This window comes from Mya arenaria, chromosome 11 (genome assembly GCF_026914265.1).
Source record: "Mya arenaria isolate MELC-2E11 chromosome 11, ASM2691426v1".
Classification (NCBI taxonomy): domain Eukaryota; kingdom Metazoa; phylum Mollusca; class Bivalvia; order Myida; family Myidae; genus Mya; species Mya arenaria.
The window spans coordinates 67,777,677-67,803,626 of record NC_069132.1 but is presented as its reverse complement, the minus strand read 5'-3'; the positions used below and the strand labels follow the sequence as shown (position 1 = coordinate 67,803,626).

Sequence of the window (25,950 nt, the reverse complement as noted above, 5' to 3'; positions counted from 1 at the left end):
GGCAAGTCAAGATATAAGATAATTAAACTAATGTGTCTGTCCTCGACACCTGAGGTATTTCAGATTCTTTGACATTTGGACCGAGGCATTTACACAAATTCCCAAACAGATATTTCATTTTTATCCTATCAAAAGTACCTTTGACGAAACATGTGAATCATATACATGTTTATCAGCGAGCTCTTGAGGATAAATCACACAGGCACCAATCATAATAAAACTAAATTTTCTAAAACTGTGATCATTAAATAAATAATGAATGAGCTCTTACCATAAAAATATTGTAGCATTTTAATTTGCATGGGAACATTAAAAACTAGAAGCGTCGCAATGCGACGAAACCAGGTTTTTGTTATGGGCAATCAGAAATTATAGCCAATTAATTTGTTGTATGACTTTATCTTTACTTTTATCAAAAAGAGACGTAACTGAAAATACCTGTTGGCGGAAACCATTTTTCTATTTTTAGTAATAGTGACCTTGACCTTAGCCCCTCCCCACTCAAAAGCAATTCCAAGCTAGCTCTTCACATAAGCTACCTACACACTAAGTTTCATCAATATCTATCAATGCTAACTTATGTTATTGGACAGAAACCATTTTTCTATTTTTAGTAACAGGTGACCTTGACCTTAGCCCCACCCCCCTCAAAAGCAATCCCAAGCTAGCTCTGTACATAAGCTACCTACACACCAAGTTTCATCAATATCGGTCAATGCTAACTAAAAGTATTGGGCAGAAACCATTTTTCTATTTTAAGTAACAGTGACCTGGACCATTTTTCTATTTTAAGTAATAGTGACCTTGACCTTAGCCCCTCCCCACTCAGAAGCAATCCCAAGCTAGCTCTTCACATAAGCAACTTACACACCAAGTTTCATCAATATCGGTCAATGCTAACTAAAGTTATTGGGCAGAAACCAATTTTCTATTTTAAGTAACAGTGACCTTGACCTTAGCCCCTCCCCCCTCAATAGCAATCCCAAGCTAGCTCTTCACATAAGCTACCTACACACCAACTTTCGTCAATATCTATCAATCCTAACTAAAGTTATTGGGCAGAAACCATTTTTCTATTAAAAGTAACAGTGACCTTGACCATTTTTCTATTTTAAGTAATAGTGACCTTGACCTCAGCCCCTCCCCACTCAAAAGCAATCCCAAGCTAGCTCTTCACATAAGCAACTTACACACCAAGTTTCGTCAATATCTATCAATGCTAACTAAAGTTATTGGGCAAAAAACATTTTTCTATTTTTAGTAACAGTGACCTTAACCTTATCCCCACCCCCCTCAAAAGCAAACCCAAGCTAGCTCTTCCCATAAGCTACCTACACACCAAGTTTCATCAATATCTATCAATGCTAACTATAGTTATTGAACAGAAACCAATGTTTGACGCCCGCCCGCCCAACGACAACCTCATTCTAATAACCCGCTTTTTGTTGAAAACCTGGTTAAAAAAACATTTATAGAGGGTAAGGTACATTGTGATTCAACCGGACGGGCAACTTCTATTCCCCAAACTGGTATGTTGAAAATGATACTGCGGTTCACAATATTTTCAGCCACTTTATATACTGTTACATATTGTTGCAATGGTTGCTTGGCACCAATTATTTTTCCCAAAGCTAAAAGGAGCTTATGACCAAAAGGACTGGTAAGTGGAAAGGATTGAGATATGTTATTGCATAAATTTCAACCAATGTCTATTGCAATAATGGATAAGGCCAGACGAAATTCATTCTTATATAAGTAAGTCGTTGGAAAGGGATTGTTAGTCATGGCCACCACATAACTAAGCCATGACTAAAAGATAAATACTAAGTTGTTGGAACGTGGGAGTCATGGTTTGTCTTTTACAAATGTCACATGCAAAAGCAAAACAACATTACAAGCAGAGAAACAACATTCCAGGGTTCTGCTTTATTATCAAAAAACCAAACAATTTGCTGCTCTTTTTATCCAATTTCACCAGGTCTCTTCTTCTGATCATGTCGTTAATGCGTCCAATTATCACCTCTTTAACTAACTCTGCAATTGAACTATCTGTACAAACACCATGATATCTCTACCCTCATATGGTGTACGTATACTTCACAGATGTTGAACTTATAGGTTAAGATTATATTGACATTTGCAGTAATTACACCAGCCCATTGACATCTGTGATAAATGGCTGTCTGATTAAGCTTGCCTGGAGATTAGACATGATCTAGCACCCGTAAACTTTCTTACATACTTGGAAAACCTGCTGATATATTTCTATTTATAATGCCTTATGTGTAAATTGGAATTTTTCACAGTAAAATCATTTTCAGGAAATGTCATTTAAGGTTGAGGCTGGATAACAGGCCATGACATGATGACATGTAGGAATCTGACACACAAATAAGCAATTTTTTTGATAGCTCCACCATTACCCATATTGTTACATTTTGATGCTTGGTGACCCAATTTAATTTTGATATCAATTGAAAGTAGGGATGACAAAAATGCACTCAAAATAAAGAGTGCTAGATCGATCATCTGACTGTATCAAATACTTAACTGACACTACTCCAGAACTTGGGTAAAAAAATAAAGATGCAATCAATTGGTGCTGTAAAGTACTGGCCTGTTGCCAACAAGTCACAACGTGTTGTTCCTCTCATCCTCACTTGCCTGTTGAATTTAAGGACCAGAGTTGCCAAATTGCTTCCCTGTCAATTTAAGTGTCCCGATTTGCATGTGTCTTGGATGTAATGGATGTTTTGATAGACGTTCATCTTAAGCACAGTTGTTTACCAATTACAATGTTATTCACAAAACAATAAACTGACGTAATTTTTTATAAATTAAAATCCCCATAACAACCATTTAATGGTTTATGTTAAAAATGTGAGAATCATTACTTTTGTTATGCATAAACAACAATTTAATGACAGTAAAAGAAAAAAAAACTGTGTTTGAAATTCTGTTTTTTTTACATAGTTTGGTCTCATTAACTTGTTAATTTCACGACATAAATGTTTTTAAATACAACATTACATACACATTTATACTCACGCCGGTTGTACTTCAAAAACTTGCATTGCTTTTTATAGACGAGATATGCCACGGACAAAACCTAAGCAAGAAAATTAACAAAGGGCAATAACTCTAAAAATATGGCAGCAAGAGTAACGGTTCTTGTGCACTGCACTTGCCCTCAATGAGATCTATCTAGCTATGAAGTTTCAAGTTGATACCTCTTATATTCTTCAAGATATGCCCCGGACAAAACTTTAAGCATGAAAATTAACAAAGGGCAATAACTTTAAAACTAAGAAAGCAAGAGTTACTGTTATTATGCACTGCACTTGCCCTCAATGAGATATATCTAGCTATGAAGTTTCAAGTTGATACCTCTTATATTCTTCAAGATATGCCCCGGACAAAACTTTAAGCATGAAAATTAACAAAGGGCAATAACTTTAAAACTAAGAAAGCAAGAGTTACTGTTATTGTGCACTGCACTTGCCCTCAATGAGATCTATCTAGCCATGAAGTTTCAAGTTGATACCTCTTATATTCTTCAAGATATGCCCCGGACAAAACTTTAAGCATGAAAATTAACAAAGGGCAATAATTTTAAAACTAAGAAAGCAAGAGTTACTGTTATTGTGCACTGCACTTGCCCTCCATGAGATCTATCTACATATGAAGTTTCAAGTTGATAACTCTTATATTCTACAAGATATGCCACGGACAAAACTTTAAGCATGAAAAATAACAAAGGGCAATAACTCTAAAAATATGGAAGCAAGAGTAACAGTTCTTGTGCACTGCACTTGCCCTCAATTCGATCTATGTACATATGAAGTTTCAAGTTGATACCACTAATTGTTTAGGAGATATACCCCGGACAAGGGAAAATGGAACGCGGACGCCGCCGCCACCGACAAAAGTAACCCCTATATGTCGTCTTTTCAGGCGACACAATAAAATGATGATAAACAAATAATGTAACAATACTTTCTTTTTGTATTGTTTTCGATTTCTTTAAGCGAAATAACTTCCAAGCTAATAGAGCAACTTTAAATGGGAAAATTTCACTGAAATGTGACAGATTCAGCTTAAGGCAGCATAATTATCAAAGACACATTCTGCAAGCTTTTATCAGACTTTATGGCCTCATTATTATGTCTCTTCCGATTCTCTTGGAAATTCCATGGATGTCATGAAGTGAAATTACTTTATCAAGTATGTCGATATTACAGAAGTACAAACATATTCTAGAAAGGTTCTCAACCACTTCTTAAATGTGTACATGTTCGCAGTGGAGCTTGCAAACATGCACTGGTAAATGCTTTCGAAGAGCTTGCTCAAAATCTGGATTTTATAAAACAGGACTTGTTTAAAATATTCGGCAGTGGTGTTTGGGGGTATTCACCCAAAGTAATTTTTAACAATTCAAGTCTGAAACGGTGCATTTTGAGCATATCTTAATACTTTTTTTCTCTGATGTTGACATAAAAACTTGTACAATTTCAGGGGAACGCACCAGAAGCACAAGAGCAAGCACTTTTGGTTTCTTTTTTTCTTTTCTTTTGTTAAACAAAAGAAATATGTTACATGTTGTTGTGTTTTGTACAAATGACATTTATAGAACATTAAAAGTCCTAAGGAAAAGCATATTGTCCTTGTTCAATATCAAGATTAAAGGATGCTGTAGCCCATCAAACCAAGTTTTCAATTCAAGGCGGACACAACCTACAAAATGCATCTTGCATTTCCTCTGGCAGAAAATCCATACCAAAACTTTCAGCTTAAAATAAACCAAGAAGATAAAATTTGTGGTTGTTTTTGTTTTTCAAAACACATGAAACCTGCAGCCTTCCTTATATATACATAACAAACAGAACAAATAGAGCTATGCTTAAGTAATGTGAGGATATTATCAGGCGATGGCAAAGTGAATCTTATATCAAACTCTGAAGCAAACAGTTCTGCGTTCGATCCTCGATGATTGTACTGGCTATAATCAAACTGTAAATGGTTCCTAATGGTTCTTAATAATAATAATGTACATAGCAGATTTTAAAACTTAGATTTGTTTGTTGCTAGTCAAACTCTTCAAATTGTTAATAACTGTAACATGAATTAAATGTTTACCGTACCAATAGGCCAAATAAACTAATTGCCAGATTTTCATCCATTTTTTTTAATTGGGCGGGGGTAAGATTTTTTTTTTCTATTTTTCTTAGATGACTGTTCGGCCATTTAATATGTTCTCATGCTAGTTCTCATTGTATAAGGCACCAAATATACCGGTACATGTTTCTCTAGACGAACCAAGAATACCATCGTAACAATTTTCCTTTTTACAAGGAATGTTAACATCAACAACGCTGGTATGAAGAAACACTGTTCCCGGACAGAAGCGGAGCGATAGGCAAACACAGACCCAAATTCCTCACTTTTATTTGAGTCAATAAAATTTAAGGGACAGTGGAAAAAAAGGGGGAAGGCAGGAATGAATATCTACCAATTAATTTATAATCGCCTTAAATGACTTTTAAATGTGCAATGTCTCTTTTATCACAGTTCATGGATTTTGATGCTGTTGAAACGCACACTGGAAATTGTATGGCCAATCAATAGGAGATAAATCAGTATTAGGAACTCTCTACATTGGATGGAAAGCATATTTGGGATATCAGTGTGTCTAATGAATATGATTTCATACAACAGTACTATTGACGAAACATGTGTATCATATATACCAGCGAGCTCTTGAGGATAAATAATACAGGCCCTAATCATAATGAAAACGATATTTATAAAACTGTGATCATTAAACGAATAAAAAATGAGCTGTAACCAACAAAACATACTGTAACATTTAATTTTGCATTGAAATAGTGAAAGAAATGATTAACTTGCGGAAGAGTTAACATAAAATGTTCAAAATTTATATTCAATTTACATTCGCTTTTGATGATTTTTCTAAGTATTGTTGAATTGACAAGAAATGTTCTCTGTAAAATGCATACTGTGATAAACAGGTATGATGAAAATGAAACCCCGGTTCACTATCTTCAGCCATTGTATCATATCCTGTTACATATTGTTGCGACCCTACTCCTTGGCACCAATAACGCCATTTGTTTGCACAAACCATTTGGGGAGACTGGAAATTGGAAAAGGTACGGCTATTCACCCTTGACCATCACAGACAATCTTCGCAATGGTTTTTAACACAATTCCAGATATGTGGGAAAACTCTAACATTTCCATTTCAAGTTAATTATTTCCCCCAAGTGAATAGGAGTTGATGACATAAGGATTGGTTCGAACAATGGGTTGCGATATGGTATTGAATATACTTAAACCAATGTCTATTGCACTAATGGATACGGTGATTCCATAATTCACTTTACTAACCAGAAAGATCCCTTAGGCAATAAGACAGAGCATGAACTCATATTCACATGTGAAAAAGTCACTTTAGAAAAATAAAAATAAAATAAAACCTTACCCTCCACTTCATTAGAATTAATAAAAAAAGTGGATGAAAATCGATCAATTAATTTATATAGGCCTAATGGTAGTAGGTAAAGGTTTATTTTACGTTACAATGATTGTCATGGAACACAAGCTCTGAACAGCTTTACTAGCAACAAGCATATCCCAGTTTTAAAATCTGCAATGTACATTATGATTTAGAACCATTCACCATTCCAGTTTGATTATAACCAGTACAATCATTGATGAAGCACCAAGTGGGGATCGAACCCAGGACTGTCTGCTTCAAAGGTAAATAAAATATCTTTCTGCAAGTGCTTGGTCATATCCTAACATAACAAAAACAAAGCTCTTATTTGTTGTGTTCATTGATTTGCTGAAAAATCACTATGGTGAAGAAACAAATGTACTGCTTTATGTTTGACGTCCTCAGTCAAGTGCCAATAGGTCACTTCGTGTTTCGCCCCTTATCTCAGTATGACCTTTAGATGGCAGTGCAGGTAGTGGTGATCAGACACTACCTCGTCTATGTTGACTTTCAAGTCGGTCACTGCGTCGTAACCAGAGTCAACTGGACCCTCTCTCTGCAGCTCTCCCAAGAGCGTGGACGGCAGTCTTTCTTACTTGTCCAATTGTGCCCGCGGCTCCCAGTATTTTCCATACTGACTGTGATGGAAAGCCTGTACACCAAACTTCCACTGGGAAGATCCACGTCTTCCATACTCTCTCTCTACATTTGTTTACCACGTCTTGGTTCTTCCCCTCCATCAATAACAGCTAGCATTAACCGGAACCAAATAACTATGTCTGGCCGACTGTTTTGTCCAATTTTGCGATCCCACAAGGAGGGCTGCAGATTGAATTGTGTTGAAAAATGCACTTAGTTTTATTAAGTTTCGGTAATTGAATTTCTGTCATAGACAGTGCAAGATGAATTTTGTTGTTTGTTTCTGTCCTACATTGGAAACTTGGTTGTTTCTGTCCTACATTGGAAACTTGGTTGTTTCTGTCCTACATTGGAAACTTAGTTTGATGAGGAGCAAAATTACAGTATTTTTTTAATCTGTTCCAATGCATACAAGTACACATTTAAGAAGTGGTTTAGAACTTCTCTAGAATGTGTATGTACTGAATCTGTAAAATTGACAGGGTGGATAAAGTAATTTCACTTTATGACAACCATGGTATATTTCCTATGAGAATCAAATAACACATCATAACTCGGCAGTAAGCCAGCCACTCGGAGGAACTCGGGGGGATTTTAGCGAGGGCAACAGTTTTACCCTTGGAGGAAACCCGCGATCATCGACTTTATCCCTATATCTTTATGAGCGAGGAAAGTGGGTCTAACTCGTTGAGTGTACTGTACTCTTCAAAGTATTGCCTTTATATCCACGGTTTAAATAAAATCCAAGTAATTGAGTCTATCTGCCGAACATTTTAATTTGCTGGAAACATTTTAATTTTACGAAACATCACCATAAAAATGGTGAGCAATACTATTAGCAATCATATTTTATTTGTCGAATCTCACACTGAAGGCACGATTGCCAATCAATAACAGACACATCCATTTAAGGGACTCTCTAAATTTGATGAAAAGCATATTTGGAATATCTGTTAGTCTAATGAATATGATTTCGTTAAATTCAATATCAATGCTAATGTTATAAATACATATACAGGATCATGGTAGCTTGAAGCTAAGTCAAGAGTAAAAAATAATTAATCTAATGTGTCTGCCCTAGGCACATGAGGGATTTCAGATTCTTTGACTGACATAATATGTTTGGCACATCTGACGGTCACATTAGCTCGAGGGATTTACACAAATTCATCTTAATTTCTCAAACAGATATTTTATTTTTATCCTTACAAAAGTACCTTTGACGAAACATGTGAATCACATACATGAATATCTGCGAGCTCTTGGGGATAAATCACACAGGCGCCAATCATGATAAAATGATATTTCTAAAACTGTAAACATTAAATAAATAATGAATTAGCTCTTACCATAAAAATTACTGTAGCATTTATTTTTGCATGGGAACATTGAGAAAAAAAGATTCATAGATGGTACGTTTCATTGTGATTTAACATGACAGGCAATTTCTATTCGCTTAACTGGTATGATGAAAATGATACTGCGGTTCATAATCTTCAGTCAGTTTATATACTGGTACATAATGTTGCAACTCTAACTTCTTGGCACCAATTATTTGCCCAATGTGAAAAGGAGCTGATGACAAAAGGACTGGTTAGAAGGAAGGGTTGAGACATGAATCAAAATGAAGCCTTTTTTACATTTACTAGATATGTTACCTTCAATATTGTTTAAATTTAGTTTCTTCATTATGTAAACAGTGATTAACATGTCATATAACATGTCCCATGATTGGAAATAAAATTGATCTTATCTTATCTTATCATAAATAAGTAAGTTGTGGAAATGGGATTCTAAGTCATGGCCACCACATAACTAAGTCATTATAACCACAAGATAATACTTAGTCATTGGAACGCAGGAGTCATGCATTGTAATTTACAAATGAAAAGACGCCTTACATGTCACAAACAAAAGCAAAACAAGATTACAAGCAGAGAAACAGCCTTCTAGGGTTCGGTTTTATTATCAAGAAACCGAACAATTTGCTGCTCTTTTTATCCAATTTCACCGGGTCTCACTTTTCCATTGTGTCGATACAGTGTCCTATCAACACCTCTGTAACTAATTCTCCAAATCTGTACAAACACCATGATATCTCTACCCTCATATGGTGTAAGTATTCTTCACAGAACTTAGGTTATATTGACGATTGCGAGGAAATTACGCCAGGCCATTGACATCTGTGATAAATGGCCGTCTGATTAAGCTTGCCTGATGATAAGACATGATCTAGCACCTACAAACCTTCTTACACACTCGGGAAACCTGTTAACCTCCTGACATATGTCTGTTTATAATGCATTATGTAATGCGTAAATGGGAATTTTTCACAGTAAAGTCATTTTCAGGAAATGTCATTTCAGGTGGAGATTTGTGCTGTTCTTCTATGTTTCTTGTTTGTGATTTTGTGTTCTATGCCTTTGGCGTTTGCCAAGTGCCACTAAACTGGGTTTATGTTTAAATTTTTTGCTACTGAGCTTGTTTCTGTAGCTTTTTGCATAAATATTGAGGCTGGATAATAAGCTATGCAATTGTGATGTTAAGGAATCTGACACACAAATATCCAATGTTTCTGATAGCTCCACCATTACCCATAATGTGGAAATTTGATGCTTGGTGACCCAATTCAATTTTGATATCAATTGATAGTAGGGATGGCAAAATGCACTCAAAATAACTGAGTACTGGGTCGATCATGTGACTGTATCAAATTCTTAACTCACTACTCCAGTACTGAACTAGAACTCTGTGAGTCGGATGTGTCGCCTGACGAATTATTTACTGTCGACATTATAGCTGTTAGATTGGCATTTTATTCATTTATAGACAATGATGTTGCCATGTAACTTTCAAGTGTAGGTGGCATTTGAACCCTCAATCAGATATACCTACGGAATAAGTTTCAGGTTGAAACCTCCTATAGTTTACGAGATATGCCACGGACAAAACCTAAGCAAGAAAATTAACAAAGGGCAATAACTCTAAAAATATGGCAGCAAGAGTAACAGTTCTTGTGCACTGCACTTGCCCTCAATGAGATCTATTTAGCTATGAAGTTTCAAGTTGATACCTCTTATATTCTTCAAGATATGCCCTGGACAAAACTTTAAGCATGAAAATTAACAAAGGGCAATAACTTTAAAACTAAGAAAGCAAGAGTTACTGTTATTGTGCACTACACTTGCCCTCAATGAGATCTATCTAGCTATGAAGTTTCAAGTTGATACCTCTTATATTCTTCAAGATATGCCCCGGACAAAACTTTAAGCATGAAAATTAACAAAGGGCATTAATTTTAAAACTAAGAAAGCAAGAGTTACTGTTATTGTGCACTGCACTTGCCTTCCATGAGATCTATCTACATATGAAGTTTCAAGTTGATAACTCTTATATTCTACAAGATATGCCCCGGACAAAACTTTAAGCATGAAAAATAACAAAGGGCAATAACTCTAAAAATATGGAAGCAAGAGAAACAGTTCTTGTGCACTGCACTTGCCCTCAATTAGATCTATGTACATATGAAGTTTCAAGTTGATACCACTAATAGTTTAGGAGATATACCCCGGACAAGCGAAAATGGGACGCGGACGCCGCCGCCCTGGCGCCACCGCCGCCGACAAAAGTAACCCCTATATGTCGTCTTTTCAGGCGACACAATAAAAAAGATGAAATCACTTGGTGCTGTTACAGACATAATAAAGATGATGTTAAGGTACTGGACTGTTGCCAAAAAGACACAACCTGTGGTACCTTTCAACCCTGTTTGTCTGTCAAATCTTATGACCGTGAGTTGACAAATATAACACACTGTCAAATTGTCCCGAGTTACACTTGTCTTGGATGTAATAAATGTTTTGATAGACGTTCATCTTACGCACAATGGTTTACCGATTACAGAGTTATTCTCAAAACAATAAACTGACCTTATATTTTGAAAATTCAGATGTCCATTATAACCATTGATGGGTTTGTGGTAACAAGAATTGACCATGACTTTTATTTAGTGAATAATGTTATCCATATACACTAGGTAAACAATTTAAACAAAGACAAAGATATAAAACTTAAGTAAACATCAATCTCAAAAACATATAATTTGTCAAGATGCTGCAGGCAATGAAAATAATGGAAGTACATAATATTTAGTTAATAATTGAAGTAAGTACTGCATTACAGACAAACCTGTCTTAAGTGGCCTACTTTTGGAAAAGGTCAAAGTGGCTGCTTAAGACAGGTGGCAACTGTCTGCCACTTAAGCTTTGTTTGAATAATGAAAAGAATTAAGTGCTACATTATTACATAAACAATGAATGATATTGCAGTTTAGCTTTGAAATTTGGTCCCAAGCTAATAGTGTACCTTTTAATGGGACAATTTCACCCGAAATGTGACAGATTCAGCTTAAGGCAGAATTTCAAAGACAAGAGTTCCCAAGCTTTTATCAAGCTTTACTGCCAATGTTTGCAATATTCTGGTTTCATTATGATGTCTCATTTGATTCTCATGGAAATACCATGGTTGTCATGAAGTGAAATTACTTCATCCACCCTGTCGCTATTACAGATTTAGTACATACACATTCTAGAGAAGTTCTAAACCCCATTGTGCATTTTTCAACACAATTCAATCTGCTGCCCTTCTTGTGTGAACACAAAATTGAACAAACAGTCGGCCAAACACAGCTATTTGGTTCCGGTTAATGCTGGTTGTTATTGGTGGAGCTAACAGTACCCTGGGAAGAGTGAAGTGAGGAGGCATATGAGCTGAAGGAGGAGAAGGTCCAAGACTTGGTAAACACATGTAGAGAGACGATTTGGAAGACGTGGATCTTCCCAGTGGAAGTTGGATGTACAGGCTTTCCATCACAGTCAGTGTGGCAAATGCTGGGAGCCGCGGGCATCATTGGACAAGATAGAGAGACTGCCGTCCACACTCTTGAGAGAGCTGCAGAGAGAGGGTTCAGTTGGCTCTGAGCTTGCGAAGACGCAGTGAACCAACTTGAAAGTCAACATAGACGAGGTAGTGTCTGATCATCACTAATTGCCCCGCCATCTAGATGGTGTGTCAAGATAAGGTGCCAAACACCCAGTCACAGATGGGCACTCGACTGAGGACATTTACATTAAGCAGTACATCTGTATCTACACAATACAGATTTTTCCGCAAGTCAATGAACAGAACAAATACGAGCTTTGCTTTAGATATGTTAGGTAGTTCTTTAATCAACCTCTGAAGTAGACAGTCCTTGGTTTGATCCCCACTCGAAGCTTCATCAATGATTGTACTGGTTATAATCAAACTGGAAAAGTGAATGGTTCTTATCATAAACCTCATTATTAATAAGCAACTTTAAATAAATCTTTACTGCACCAATAGGCAAATATAAATTAATTGCTAGGATTTCATCCAAATTTCTCTTTTTTTTTAAATTGGGGCGGGGGATAAGGTTTTATTTTTTTTCTTAGATGACTGTTTTTCCATTGAATATGTGTTCATGCTCTTTCCTATTGCATAAGGGACCATATAAATATTTTCCTGGACAAACAAGAACACCATCGTAACACTTCTCCTTTCTTATTTTCGACACAGCTGGTATGAATAAACGTCTTTCTCGGACAGTACTAGAGCAATATAGGCAAATACATATCCCAATTCAACACTTGTATTTGATTAAATGAAATTTAAGTTGTGGCGGAAAAAGGAGGGGGCAGGCGGGGATGAAAATTTAGCTATTAACTTATAGTCGCCTTTCATGACTTTTAAATGTGTCTCTTCTATTACAGTTCATGGATTTTGATGCTGTTAAAACTCACCCTGGAAATGGCCAATCAATAGAAGACAAATCAATTTTAGGAACTCTCTACATCGGATGGAAGGCATATTTGGAATATCAGTGTGTCTAATGTATATGATTTAATATGAAAGTACCTTTGACGACACATGCATATCATTAATATCAGCGGGCTCTTGAGGAAAAATATAAAGGCGCTAATCATAATAAAATTGATACTTCTTAAATTGAGATTATCAAAATAAATAATGAATGAGCTGTAGCCATACCGTAACATTCAACTTTTCCAAAGAAACATTGAAAAAATGATTTACGAGGAGTAAGGTTCACTAATAATGTTTCAACTTTACAGGCATTTTCTTTTCGCTTTAGATGATTTTTGTTAGTATTGTTGGAATGCCAGGAAATTATCTCTGTAAAAGAGCGTATTGTGATAAACTGGTATGATGAAAATGATTCCGTGGGTTCAATATCTACAGCCAATATATCATATACTGTAACATTTTGTTGCGACTCTATTAAGTTTCACCAATAACCCATTTGCTGGCATAAACCGTGGGGGATAACTGAATGTACAGCTATTCACCCTTGACCATCACAGAAAAAAAATTGTAATAGTTTTTACAACAGTTCAAGATATGTGGGAAAACATGTAACACTTCCATTCCAAGTATTTATTATTTCCCCCAAGTGAATAGGAGCTGATGACATAAGGATTGGTTCGAAGAATGGGTTGCGATATGGTATTGCATATATTTAAACCAAAGTCTATTGCACTAATGGACACGATGATTCCATGAATTCGCTTTACTAACAAGAAACCAAATTGTTTGCTGCTCTTATTATCCACTTTTATCAGGCCTCATTTTCTCATCTGACCATACAGCAACCAGTCATTACTCTGCTATATGTCTGCAAATAATCAGTACAAACACCATGGTAGCTTTACCCTCATATCGTGAAAGTCGTCTTTACAGATATTGACCACTGGCTTGGATGGACGATTGTGAGGAAATTACATATTCTCGTTGACATCTGTGATAAATGGTCATCTGATTTAAGCTTACCAGGAGATTAGACATGATCTAGCACCCAAAAACCTTCTTACACACTTGGAGGAAACCTGCCGACTTATTTTTATTTACAATGCCTGGTACAATGCTACGTGAAAAAATGAATAAGAGTCTCCATTTTTAGCGAAGCAAACCAAAGGATTTTTTTTATTGCACAGAAATTCTCAGGAAATGTCAAAGACATAAAAGGTTTAGGCTAGATTAAAGGATACGAGATGGTGACATTTAGGAATCCGATACTCAATTATATGATTTTGGGATGCCTGTTGATCCCATAGCATTTTGGAATCAATTGAAAGGGTTTGATGGTGTACAAATGATAGGTTATGATTATACTGACATAAAATTAAAACATACTTGACTTAGTTTTGAACGATTGCAAAATTGGACATTTCATGTTAGCTTTCTGTAGAAATCATGAACAAAATACAATCACTTAAAGGGGCTAGACACTCAAAATACAATCACTTAAAGGGGCTAGACACTCAAAATACAATCACTTAAAGGGGCTAGACACTCAAAATACAATCACTTAAAGGGGCTAGACACTCAAAATACAATCACTTAATGGGGCTAGACACTCAAAATACAATCACTTAAAAGGGCTAGACACTCAAAATACAATCACTTAAAGGGGCTAGACACTCAAAATACAATCACTTAAAGGGGCTAGACACTAGATGATACTATTGCAAGAAAACAACGAAATTTGTCAAAACTTACATTAAAATGTGTACAATGCAATATTTACCAATGATAACATGGCTTAAAGCACATGCATCATGCATTTGCAGTTTTTGCATTTTTCCAATTCGAAATTTACTAGGGTTGTCTACCACGTCAATCCCAGTTAGTTTAAAAATAGCATTGGTATAATTATCTGTACTCATAAACAGATGATTTAAACTTTTTCAAACAGGGAAACAGATGAGACAACAACTTTATTGTAACGTTTATTATTTTAACCATGTAAAAGATGTATAATCAACCTCCTACCAGCTTGCATTGATAATTCTAGGATTGTTTTAGCTACGATTAATTTGCCTATTTTGTGACTATCTGGTGTTTAGCCAATTTAATTTAAAATTTATGTTTAGTATTTATTTTATATATATATTACAGCAAGTGATACCTATTTAAATGATACCAAAATTATATTGGGTCAATTGGCATCAAAATATAACATAATTACCATTGCATGGGGGTCCGACATGTTTTGTGTTTGCCGAATTTTAAGTGAGGGAAATGTGTGATGTGGAATAAAATGGCGGTGTTCGAAGAGATTTTGCTGTTTTTGGAGGATATTTTCACCTGGTAAGTAAGTTTTATCACTTTTCTCGCAATATAAATATGCCTACCCGGAGGCCACATGTGTAAGCTTCTCTCAGTTTTTTAAACTATGTTTCTAGAGGCATTAACAAAATATTTATTGAATGTATTAGCTGAGCGATTAGTTGTTTACAAAAAGAAAATAGAAAATTGTGTGACTTGAAACTGTGTTTTTTAGTCAAAAAGCACCTTTCTTGTACCTATTTTAGCTATTTCTATTTTTTATTTTCGACAGTAAGTGCACTTACATGGACACTATACGGCCGATTTTTCTATGTTTAAACACCTTTTATGTTGGGTGAGGAATTATGCAGTTTTTGTGTGATGCAGAATCAGAATAAGCGTGTGTTAATAGAAGTGTAATTTCACTGCATGGAAGCCAGTGAAAAAGGACTGCTGACAAAAAATCAGACTGCAGGTTTTCATATTTATTTTCAAAAATTGATGTGTTATGCATTTTTTTTAAAGCATGAGTAACACTTTTAGCCATAAAACATTAATTTTCAAAGGGAAATAAGAAAATCTGCAATCTGATTTTTTGTCGGCAGTCTTATATCAATGGTTCTTAAATATTTATGCAAAAATTGGCTCATTCCAAGACAAACAAGAGATGTTTGTCAAACATTATGGCACCCCTGAGCGCCATGTTGTCAGGATTATATGGACAATTAAATAAAATATGCATGGACCGAAATTACAGCTGATTTGTCACTGACATTGGATGCCGTTGAGGCAGTTTTAAGATTATGACCATTCAATGTGTGAGGATAGAGTGTGTTATGACCATGACGTTTAACTGTATGACCTCCAAATCCATAGGAGTCATTTAGCTGGTCACCAAAAATCTAAATGTCAAGTTTGAGGGCCATGGGTGCAGGCATTGACAAGTTATCACACAGACAAGCTTTTTCTGTTCAAGGTCAATGTGACCTTGACCTTTGACCCGATGACCCCTAAAATCATAAGGGGTCATCTACAGGTCAGACACAACTCCAAGTCAGGTTTGAGGGCCATGGGTGCAGGCATTGTCGAGTTATCACTTGAAACATTTTCGCATTCAAGGTCACTGTGAACTTGACCTTTGACCCAATAACTCCTAAAATCAATAAGGGTAATCTCCTGGTCAGGCCCAACTTCCATGTCAAGTTTGATGATCATAGGTTCAGGCATTGTTGAGATATCACTGGCAGAAGATTTGTTAACTTTTTTGCGTTAAAGATTACTGTGACCTTGACCTTGGCCCGATGACCCCAAAAGTCAACAGGGGTCATCTACTGGTCAGGCCCAACCTTCATGTCAAGTTTGATGACCACAGGTCCAGGAATTGTCGAGTTTGCTTTCAAAATCACTGTGACCTTGACCTTTGACCTCTTAAATCAATAGGGGCCATCTACTGGTCAGGCCCAACCTCCAAGTCAAGTCAGGCATTGTTGAGTTATCACTTCGACAACCTTTTATCATTCAAGGTCACTGTGACCTTGACTTTTGGCCAAATGACCCCTAAAATAAAAAGGGGCCATCTACTGGTCAGGCCCAACCTCCAAGTCAAGTTTGAGGGGCATGGGTGCAGGCATTGTCGAGTTATCACTTGGACAACCTTTTACCATTCAAGGTCACTGTTACCTTGACCTTTGGCCCAATGACACCCAAAAACAAAAGGGGTCACTACTGGTCAGGCACAATCTCCAAGTCAAGTTTGAGGGTCATGGGTGCAGTCATTGTAGAGTTAGCACACAGACAACCTTATACCATTCAAGATCACTGTGACCTTGACCTTTGGCCCAATGACCCCTTAAATCAATAGAGGCCATCTACTGGTCAGGCCCAGCCTCCAAGTCAAGTTTGAGGGCCATGGGTGCAGGCCTTGTCGAGTTATCACTCGGACAACCTTTTATCATTCAAGGTCACTGTGACCATGACCTTTGGCTGATGACCCCCAAAAACAATAGGGGTCATCTACTGGTCAGGCCAAACTTCAAAGTCAAGTTTGAGGGCCATGGGTGCAGGCATTGTCGAGTTATCATTCGGACAACCTTTTACCATTCAAGGTCACTGTGATCTTGACCTTTGGCCTGATGACCCTAAAAAACAATAAGGGTCATCTACCGGCTAGGCCTAACCTCCAAGTCAAGTTTGAGGGCCATGGGTGCAGGCATTGTTGAGTTATCACACGGACAACCTTTTACCATTCAAGGGCACTGTGACCTTGACCTTTGGCCCGATGACCCCCAAAAACAATAGGGGTCATCTACTGGTCAGGCCCAACCTCCAAGTCAAGTATGAGGGCCAAGGGTGCAGGCATTGTTGAGTTATCACTCAGACAACCTTCTACCATTCAAGGTCACTGTGACCTTGACCTTTGGCCCGATGATCCCCAAAAACAATAGGGGTCATCTACTGGTCAGGCCCAACTTCCACATCAAGTTTGATGACCATAGGTCTAAGCATTGTTGAGTTATCACTGGGACAAGCTTTAAAATTATTTTACCATAAAAGGTCACTGTGACCTTGACCTTTGGCCCGATGACCCCCCAAAACAATAGGGGTCATCTACTGGTAAGGCAAAACCTTCATTTCAAGTTTGATGACCATACATTTAAGAGTAATTTAGTTATCACTCGGACAAGCTTTGGTCTACCGACCGACCGACCGACTGACCGACATGTGCAAAGCAATATACCCCTCTTCTTCGAAGGGGGGCATAAGAATAAAAAGTTGTGTCAATAATAAGCATGTATCAAAAATTCATGAGCCCTAGTAGCTGCCCTGCCCTATCCCTGCCCTATCCCTGAACACCATGGTCTTTCACATACTTTAAACTTGATTAACATCTTTAAAGAGCCTTGTTGCTAACAAATATTTTAAATAACATTCATTATTAATATGAATACTTTCTTGCCCATACCTCCCCCACCATCTGAAAAATGCTCCCTGAGACAATTTCACTGAAACCTGATGGATTCAGCTTTGGGGAAAATGACACCAAGGCACATAAAATCAAAAACAGAGTCCTCAAGCTTTTATCAAGCTGTACTGCCAATGTTTGCCATATTCTTGTCTAATTATGATGTCTCAATTGATTCTCATAGGAAATTCCATGGTTGTCGTCAAGTGTAAGAGTTCCTTTATCAAGCCGGTCGATATAACAGATTCAGTGAATGTTTTAGCACACTTAAATCACCTTTTTTGTTAGCGCTACTCTGGTTCTTGAACATGCGCCAGTATGAAGCACTGCCAGATGGGACCCAATTTAATGTCCCTCTCGGAAAAAGATTTTCTTTAAGTGGCCACTCACACACATAGTCGTGGCCACTTAAACACTTAGATGTGGCCACTAAAACACCTTGTTGTGGCCACTCTAGTTGTGGCCACTCAAACATCTAGTTGTGGCCACTCAAACACCAATTTGTGGCTACTCTTGTTGTGGCCACTCAAACACCTAGTTGTGGCTACTCTAGTTGTGGCCACTCAAACACCTAGTTGTGACCACTCAAACACCTAGTTGTGGCCATTCAAACACTTAGTTGTGGCCAATCAAACACTTAGTTGTGGCCACTCAAACACCTAGTTGTGGCCAATCAAACACTTAGTTGTGGCCACTCAAACACCTAGTTGTTGCCAATCAAACACTTTGTTGTGGCCAATCATACACTTAGTTGTGACCACTCAAACACTTAGTTGTGACCACTCAAACACCTAGTTGTGACCACTCAAAACACATAGTTATGGCCACTCAAACACCTAGTTGTGACCACTCAAACACTTAGTTGTGACCACTCAAACATCTAGTTATGGCCACTCAAACACCTAGTTGTGACCATTCAAACACCTAGTTGTGACCACTCAAACACCTAGTTGTGACCACTCAAACACTTAGTTGTGGCCACTCAAACACCTAGTTGTGGCCACTCAAACACCTAGTTGTGACCACTCAAACACTTAGTTGTGACCACTCAAACATCTAGTTATGGCCACTCAAACACCTAGTTGTGACCATTCAAACACCTAGTTGTGACCACTCAAACACCTAGTTGTGACCACTCAAACACTTAGTTGTGACCATTCAAACACCTAGTTGTGACCACTCAAACACCTAGTTGTGACCACTCAAACACTTAGTTGTGGCCACTCAAACACCTAGTTGTGGCCACTCAAACACCTAGTTGTGACCACTCAAACACCTAGTTGTGACCACTCAAACACTTAGTTGTGGCCAATCAAACACTTAGTTGTGGCCATTCAAACACCTAGTTGTGGCCACTCAAACACCTAGTTGTGACCACTCAAACACTTAGTTGTGGCCAATCAAACACTTAGTTGTGGCCATTCAAACACCTAGTTGTGACCATTCAAACACCTAGTTGTGACCACTCAAACACCTAGTTGTGACCATTCAAACACCTAGTTGTGGCCACTCAAACACCTAGTTGTGGCCACTCAAACACCTAGTTGTGACCATTCAAACACCTAGTTGTGACCACTCAAACACCTAGTTGTGGCTACTCTAGTTGTGGCCACTCAAACACCTAGTTGTGGCCACTCAAACACCTAGATGTGACCATTCAAACACCTAGTTGTGACCACTCAAACACCTAGTTGTGGCCACTCAAACACCTAGATGTGACCATTCAAACACCTAGTTGTGACCACTCAAACACTTAGTTGTGACCACTCAAACATCTAGTTATGGCCACTCAAACACCTAGTTGTGACCATTCAAACACCTAGTTGTGACCACTCAAACATCTAGTTATGGCCACTCAAACACCTAGTTGTGACCACTCAAACACTTAGTTGTGACCACTCCAACACCTAGATGTGGCCACTCAAACAACTAGTTGTGGCCACTCTAACACCTAGTTGTGGCCACTTAAACACCTAGTTGTGGCTACTCTAGTTGTGGCCACTCAAACACCTAGATGTGGCCACTCCAACACCTAGTTGTGGCAACTCCAACACCTATTGTGGCCACTCACACACATAGTTGTGGCCACTAAAACACCTAGTTGTGGCCATTCTAGTTGTGGCCCCTCAAACACCTTGTTGTGGCCACTCAAACACCTAGTTATGGCCACTCAAACACCTAGTTGTGACCACTCAAACACCTACTTGTGGCCACTCAAACACCAAGTTGTGGCCACTCAAACACCTAGTTGTGGCCACTCAAACACCTAGTTGTGACCACTTAAACACCTAGTTGTGACCACTCAAACACTTAGTTGTGACCACTCAAACACGTAATTGTGGCCACTCAAACAACTAGTTGTGACCACTCAAACACCTAGTTGTGGCCACTCAAACACCTAGTTGTGACAACTCAAACACCTAGTTGTGGCCACTCAAACACCTAGTTGTGACAACTCAAACACCTAGTTGTGGCCACTCAAACACCTAGTTGTGACAACTCAAACACCTAGTTGTGGCCACTCAAACACCTAGTTGTGACCACTCAAACACCTAGTTGTGACCACTCAAACACTTAGTTGTGACCACTCAAACACCTAGTTGTGGCCACTCAAACACCTGGTTGTGGCTACTCAAACACCTAGTTGTGACCACTCAAACACTTAGTTGTGACCACTCAAACACCTAGTTGTGGCCACTCAAACACCTAGTTGTGGCCACTCAAACACCTAGTTGTGACCACTCAAACACCTAGTTGTGGCCACTCAAATACTTAGTTGTGACCACTCAAACACTTAGTTGTGGCCACTCAAACACCTAGTTGTGGCCACTCAAACACTTAGTTGTGGCCATTCAAACACCTAGTTGTGACCACTCAAACACCTAGTTGTGACCACTCAAACACCTAGATGTGACCACTCAAACACTTAGTTGTTGCCAATCAAACACCTAGTTGTGACCACTCAAACACTTAGTTGTGACCACTCAAACACCTAGTTGTGACCACTCAAACACCTAGTTGTGACCACTCAAACACCTAGATGTGACCACTCAAACACTTAGTTGTGACCACTCAAACACCTAGTTGTGACCACTCAAACACCTAGTTGTGACCACTCAAACACCTAGTTGTGGCCACTCAAACACCTAGTTGTGACCACTCAAACACCTAGTTGTGACCACTCAAACACCTAGTTGTGACCACTCAAACACCTAGTTGTGGCCACTCAAACACCTAGTTGTGACCACTCAAACACCTAGTTGTGGCCACTCAAACACCTAGTTGTTGCCAATCAAACACCTAGTTGTGATCACTCAAACACCTTGTTGTGGCCACTCAAACACTTAGTTGTGGCCACTCAAACACCTAGTTGTGGCCACTCAAACACTTAGTTGTGGCCAATCAAACACTTAGTTGTGGCCACTCAAACACCTAGTTGTGGCCAATCAAACACTTTGTTGTGGCCATTCAAACACTTAGTTGTGACCACTCAAACAGGTAGTTGTGGCCAATCAAACACTTTGTTGTGGCCAATCATTCACTTAGTTGTGACCACTCAAACACTAAGTTGTGACCACTCAAACACCTAGTTGTGACCACTCAAACACATAGTTATGGCCACTCAAACACCTAGTTGTGACCACTCAAACACTTAGTTGTGACCACTCAAACACCTAGTTGTTGCCAATCAAACACTTTGTTGTGGCCAATCATTCACTTAGTTGTGACCACTCAAACACGTAGTTGTGGCCAATCAAACACTTTGTTGTGGCCAATCATTCACTTAGTTGTGACCACTCAAACACTTAGTTGTGACCACTCAAACACCTAGTTGTGACCACTCAAACACATAGTTATGGCCACTCAAACACCTAGTTGTGACCACTCAAACACTTAGTTGTGACCACTCAAACATCTAGTTATGGCCACTCAAACACCTAGTTGTGACCATTCAAACACTTAGTTGTGACCACTCAAACATCTAGTTGTGACCACTCAAACACCTAGTTGTGGCCACTCAAACACCTAGTTGTGGCCACTCAAACACCTAGTTGTGGCCACTCAAACACCTAGTTGTGACCACTCAAACACCTAGTTGTGGCCACTCAAACACCTAGTTGTGGCCACTCAAACACCTAGTTGTGACCATTCAAACACCTAGTTGTGACCACTCAAACACCTAGTTTTGGTCACTCAAACACAGTTGTGACCACTCAAACACCTAGTTGTGACCACTCAAACACCTAGTTGTGGCCATTCAAACACCTAGTTGTTGCCAATCAAACACTTAGTTGTGACCACTCAAACACCTAGTTGTGACCACTCAAACACCTAGTTGTTGCCAATCAAACACTTAGTTGTGGCAACTTGAACAACAAGTTGTGGCCCCTCAAACAACTAGTCGTGGCCACTCAAAACACTAAGTTGTGGCCACTTAAACAAATAGTTCAAGTTGTTGCCAATCAAACACCTAGTTGTGGCTCCTCAAACAACTAGTTTAAGTTGTTGCCAATCAAACACCTAGTTGTGGCCCCTCAAATAACTAGTTCAAGTTGTTGCCAATCAAACACCTAGTTGTGGCCCCTCAAACACCTAGTTGTGGCCCCTCAAACAACTAGTTCAAGTTGTTGCCAATCAAACACCTAGTTGTGGCTCCTAAAACAACTAGTTGTGGCTCCTCAAACAACTAGTTCAAGTTGTTGCCAATCAAACACCTAGTTGTGGCCCCTCAAACACCTAGTTGTGGCCCCTCAAACAACTAGTTCAAGTTGTTGCCAATCAAACACCTAGTTGTGGCTCCTCAAACAACTAGTTGTTGCAACTCAAACACCCATTCAGCTTTATAAGCTTTTAGCATCACATTAAATATAGTATTCATAAAAACAGAGGTAAACGACCTTAAATTTACCATAGACCTTAAAAATATGTCATTGGCGCTGCAATTCAATTTTTAGTCACAGGAAACTATGGTGTCATATCTCCCAATTGATCAGTCACCAAAGCTTTCGATCAATTGGCATTGGCATGATTTTTCAGTAAAACCTAATAATAATAATAATAATTCCCTATGCCAACCAAATATGCTTACTTTTTCCCAGTTTCAAAAAAAGGACATTCCCAACTGAGATGAAGTCAGGACAGACAAAACCTAGGTTGTCGTTATACAACATCCCCATTTATTTTAACAGGCGTCAAGTTTTAGCGTCACCGTGGGAACAATCCATTTGGAATAGATCATCATTTACAATTATAAATGTATTTATTAGGACTTTTGGGTGACATTCATGGTTAAATACATTAGTTTCAAAGAGAAATGTTACCCAAAGTGATGATTTTGTTAACAATTTTTATTCACTACATTGCCAATTATTATATGACTCAAAACTCTCAATTTTTTGCAAGTACATGTACTTTGTCCGAATTTGACAAAAAAGGCCTGAAATATCTTCCAAAATTTGTAAATTTTACAATACAAATTTTCCCAATTTGTTCACCAGGGCCTTTTTCCCAAATTGGCCATTTTTTTTATTTTTTTTTAAATATAATCTTTATCATGGTTAACCAATTGTTTGATTGACAACTGGCTACTTCTCAATTATATCAAGTTGTACAACAACATCCATTTCAGCTTGTCTCAACCCTCTAAAAAATGTACACTATACAAGCATTACCCATAACTGTGAAAACTATGCCAGTTATCATGTCATCAAACATCCTCGGCACTCCTGCGTATTCATAACCTATATATAAAGGTTATGAATACGCCGTTATGAATACGCTGGGGTGCTGAGGATGGACAGCAACTAAGTTAAAAACAATACAGTATACTAGCATTACCCATAACTGTGAAAACGATGCCAGCTATCATGACAGCAACCGAGACCAGGGCGTTGCATAATGCACTCCTATAATCATGCTTCCCAGGGGGTCCGTGGCTAGTAGATATGGTCCCCAACTGGTTGTGGTTGCTTGATAGGGTACGGAACTGGTGGAAGTGGTTAGTCCCGGGCCGACCGTGGATACGCAGTCCTGCTGATGCGATCATATCGCCCCCGGATGTCCTCACAAGGAGGATTGTCAGCAGGTAATGCTATAATTTCCCTAGCATTCTTTCACATCCTGAAAATAATTAATACATTTATTAAAAAAAGGGGTGATAATAAAGATACAACTTTTCTCCCACCTCAGATAAGTAGATCCATTAATTTAACCATGCTGGAAATTCTTATCTTGCCCACGGGCAAAGATAAAATGCCCGTATGGAACTTCTTTTAATGGTCACCACATTGTGATTACCTCCCTTGTTGAAGACTGTCGTCTGTTGCGCTTCATGGAAACCTTGTCTTGTGGCAATATTTAGAATGCTAGTTAATTATTTCTCGCTTCAAATGTCACCAAAAAACAGTTTTCACGCACATTTCAAGAAAAAATGCTTCACTCTTCTTAGAACTATTTAAAGACCGATCAGGCCATTTACATACTCTGAATCACTGCGCGAATATCCATGACAACCACGAATTATCTCATATCTGTACGCAATTATTTTCACTAAGCACAAAAGAGTTCCAGCAAAAAAATACATTTTTACTTAATTTTGTTTAACTGAGGTGGGAGAAAAAGCATCTACCATAGCCGCTCGTGTAAGATAGGTTCATCCAGACCCTCGCGCAGGGTGTTTTGTGGAAACTCGGTAAACCTCGTTTCAGCAAAATACCCTACGCTCGGGTCGGAATGAACCTATCTTACACTCTCGGCCATGGAAGATACTAATAGTCTATGTAACTGCATTAGTAGAAACCTGCTTTGCTTCAAGGAGTATCATGGGATTTTTCACTAGGAAAATCTGTCTATTGAATAGAATAAATAATTAACGAGGCAATTTCATTAGTGTCAAATAGGGACCTCTTCTTAATCTTACTCAATAAAATTATGTTGTGTGTTTTAATTTAATCCATATTTTAGAAACAAAACCCTGTATAATGGTGGGGTTCATCTTCTCAGCTGAAGAGTATAACGTTGTTATATAACATTTCATTGGAACAAGACTTTTCTCCCCTGTCTCATTGATATTCATTGAATGGAGATTTTTTCAGTCAATTTTCCTAAGATACTAATGTAGTGTTTACCGAATAAAGTTCCGGGGTTGCCAATGATGATTTCATTGGTAATCAGGGAAAACAAAAACTAAGAAACAGAATTGAAATATTTTTTTGACTAAATTATGGCTTCTTCTATTGTCTTAATGGAGAAAAACTTTTTTCTTCATTATGTGAGATGTTGTTCCCGTCATGTGACTTAAAGTGCTGGAAAAATGGATCTTCCAATCCCTATGGAAGATGAGTCAACAACAGGCCAGTTGAAAACAGTTTAATGTACAATTTTATGAAATTCTGACATTTCAAAATATAAAAAAAATATTTCAATTTTCTTTTTCTTAATTTAACCAGAGTCTGTAAATATGTTTCTGGAAACTTAATGTTGTCAACTGTGTTTTCTTAAAACAAATCGAGGAATGCACAGCATGATGTCAATTAACAACAATGCAGAGGTATTTTCCTTAAATGCACAAAAACTCTGTTTTGAAGTGTTTTAAAGTCAAAACCTGTAGATCTTTGAAAGAAATGGTATGGGAAATAATGTAGCAATCATGAATATTCAGTTATGATGCAAAGCTACAGATAAGGGTCAT

At 38.0% G+C, this 25,950-nt stretch overlaps 1 protein-coding gene across 1 annotated transcript in view; it reads right to left on the bottom strand.

Annotated features, from left to right (window-relative positions):
- The window catches only part of LOC128208718 (uncharacterized), a 75,553-nt gene that overhangs the window by 23,464 nt on the left and 26,139 nt on the right, over positions 1-25,950 (bottom strand). Inside the window, exon 2 of the mRNA XM_052912267.1 lies at positions 24,099-24,380. Within this exon, the coding sequence (XP_052768227.1) occupies positions 24,099-24,306 (208 nt within the window). The 5' untranslated portion in view covers positions 24,307-24,380. The remainder of the gene's footprint in view (positions 1-24,098; positions 24,381-25,950) is intronic.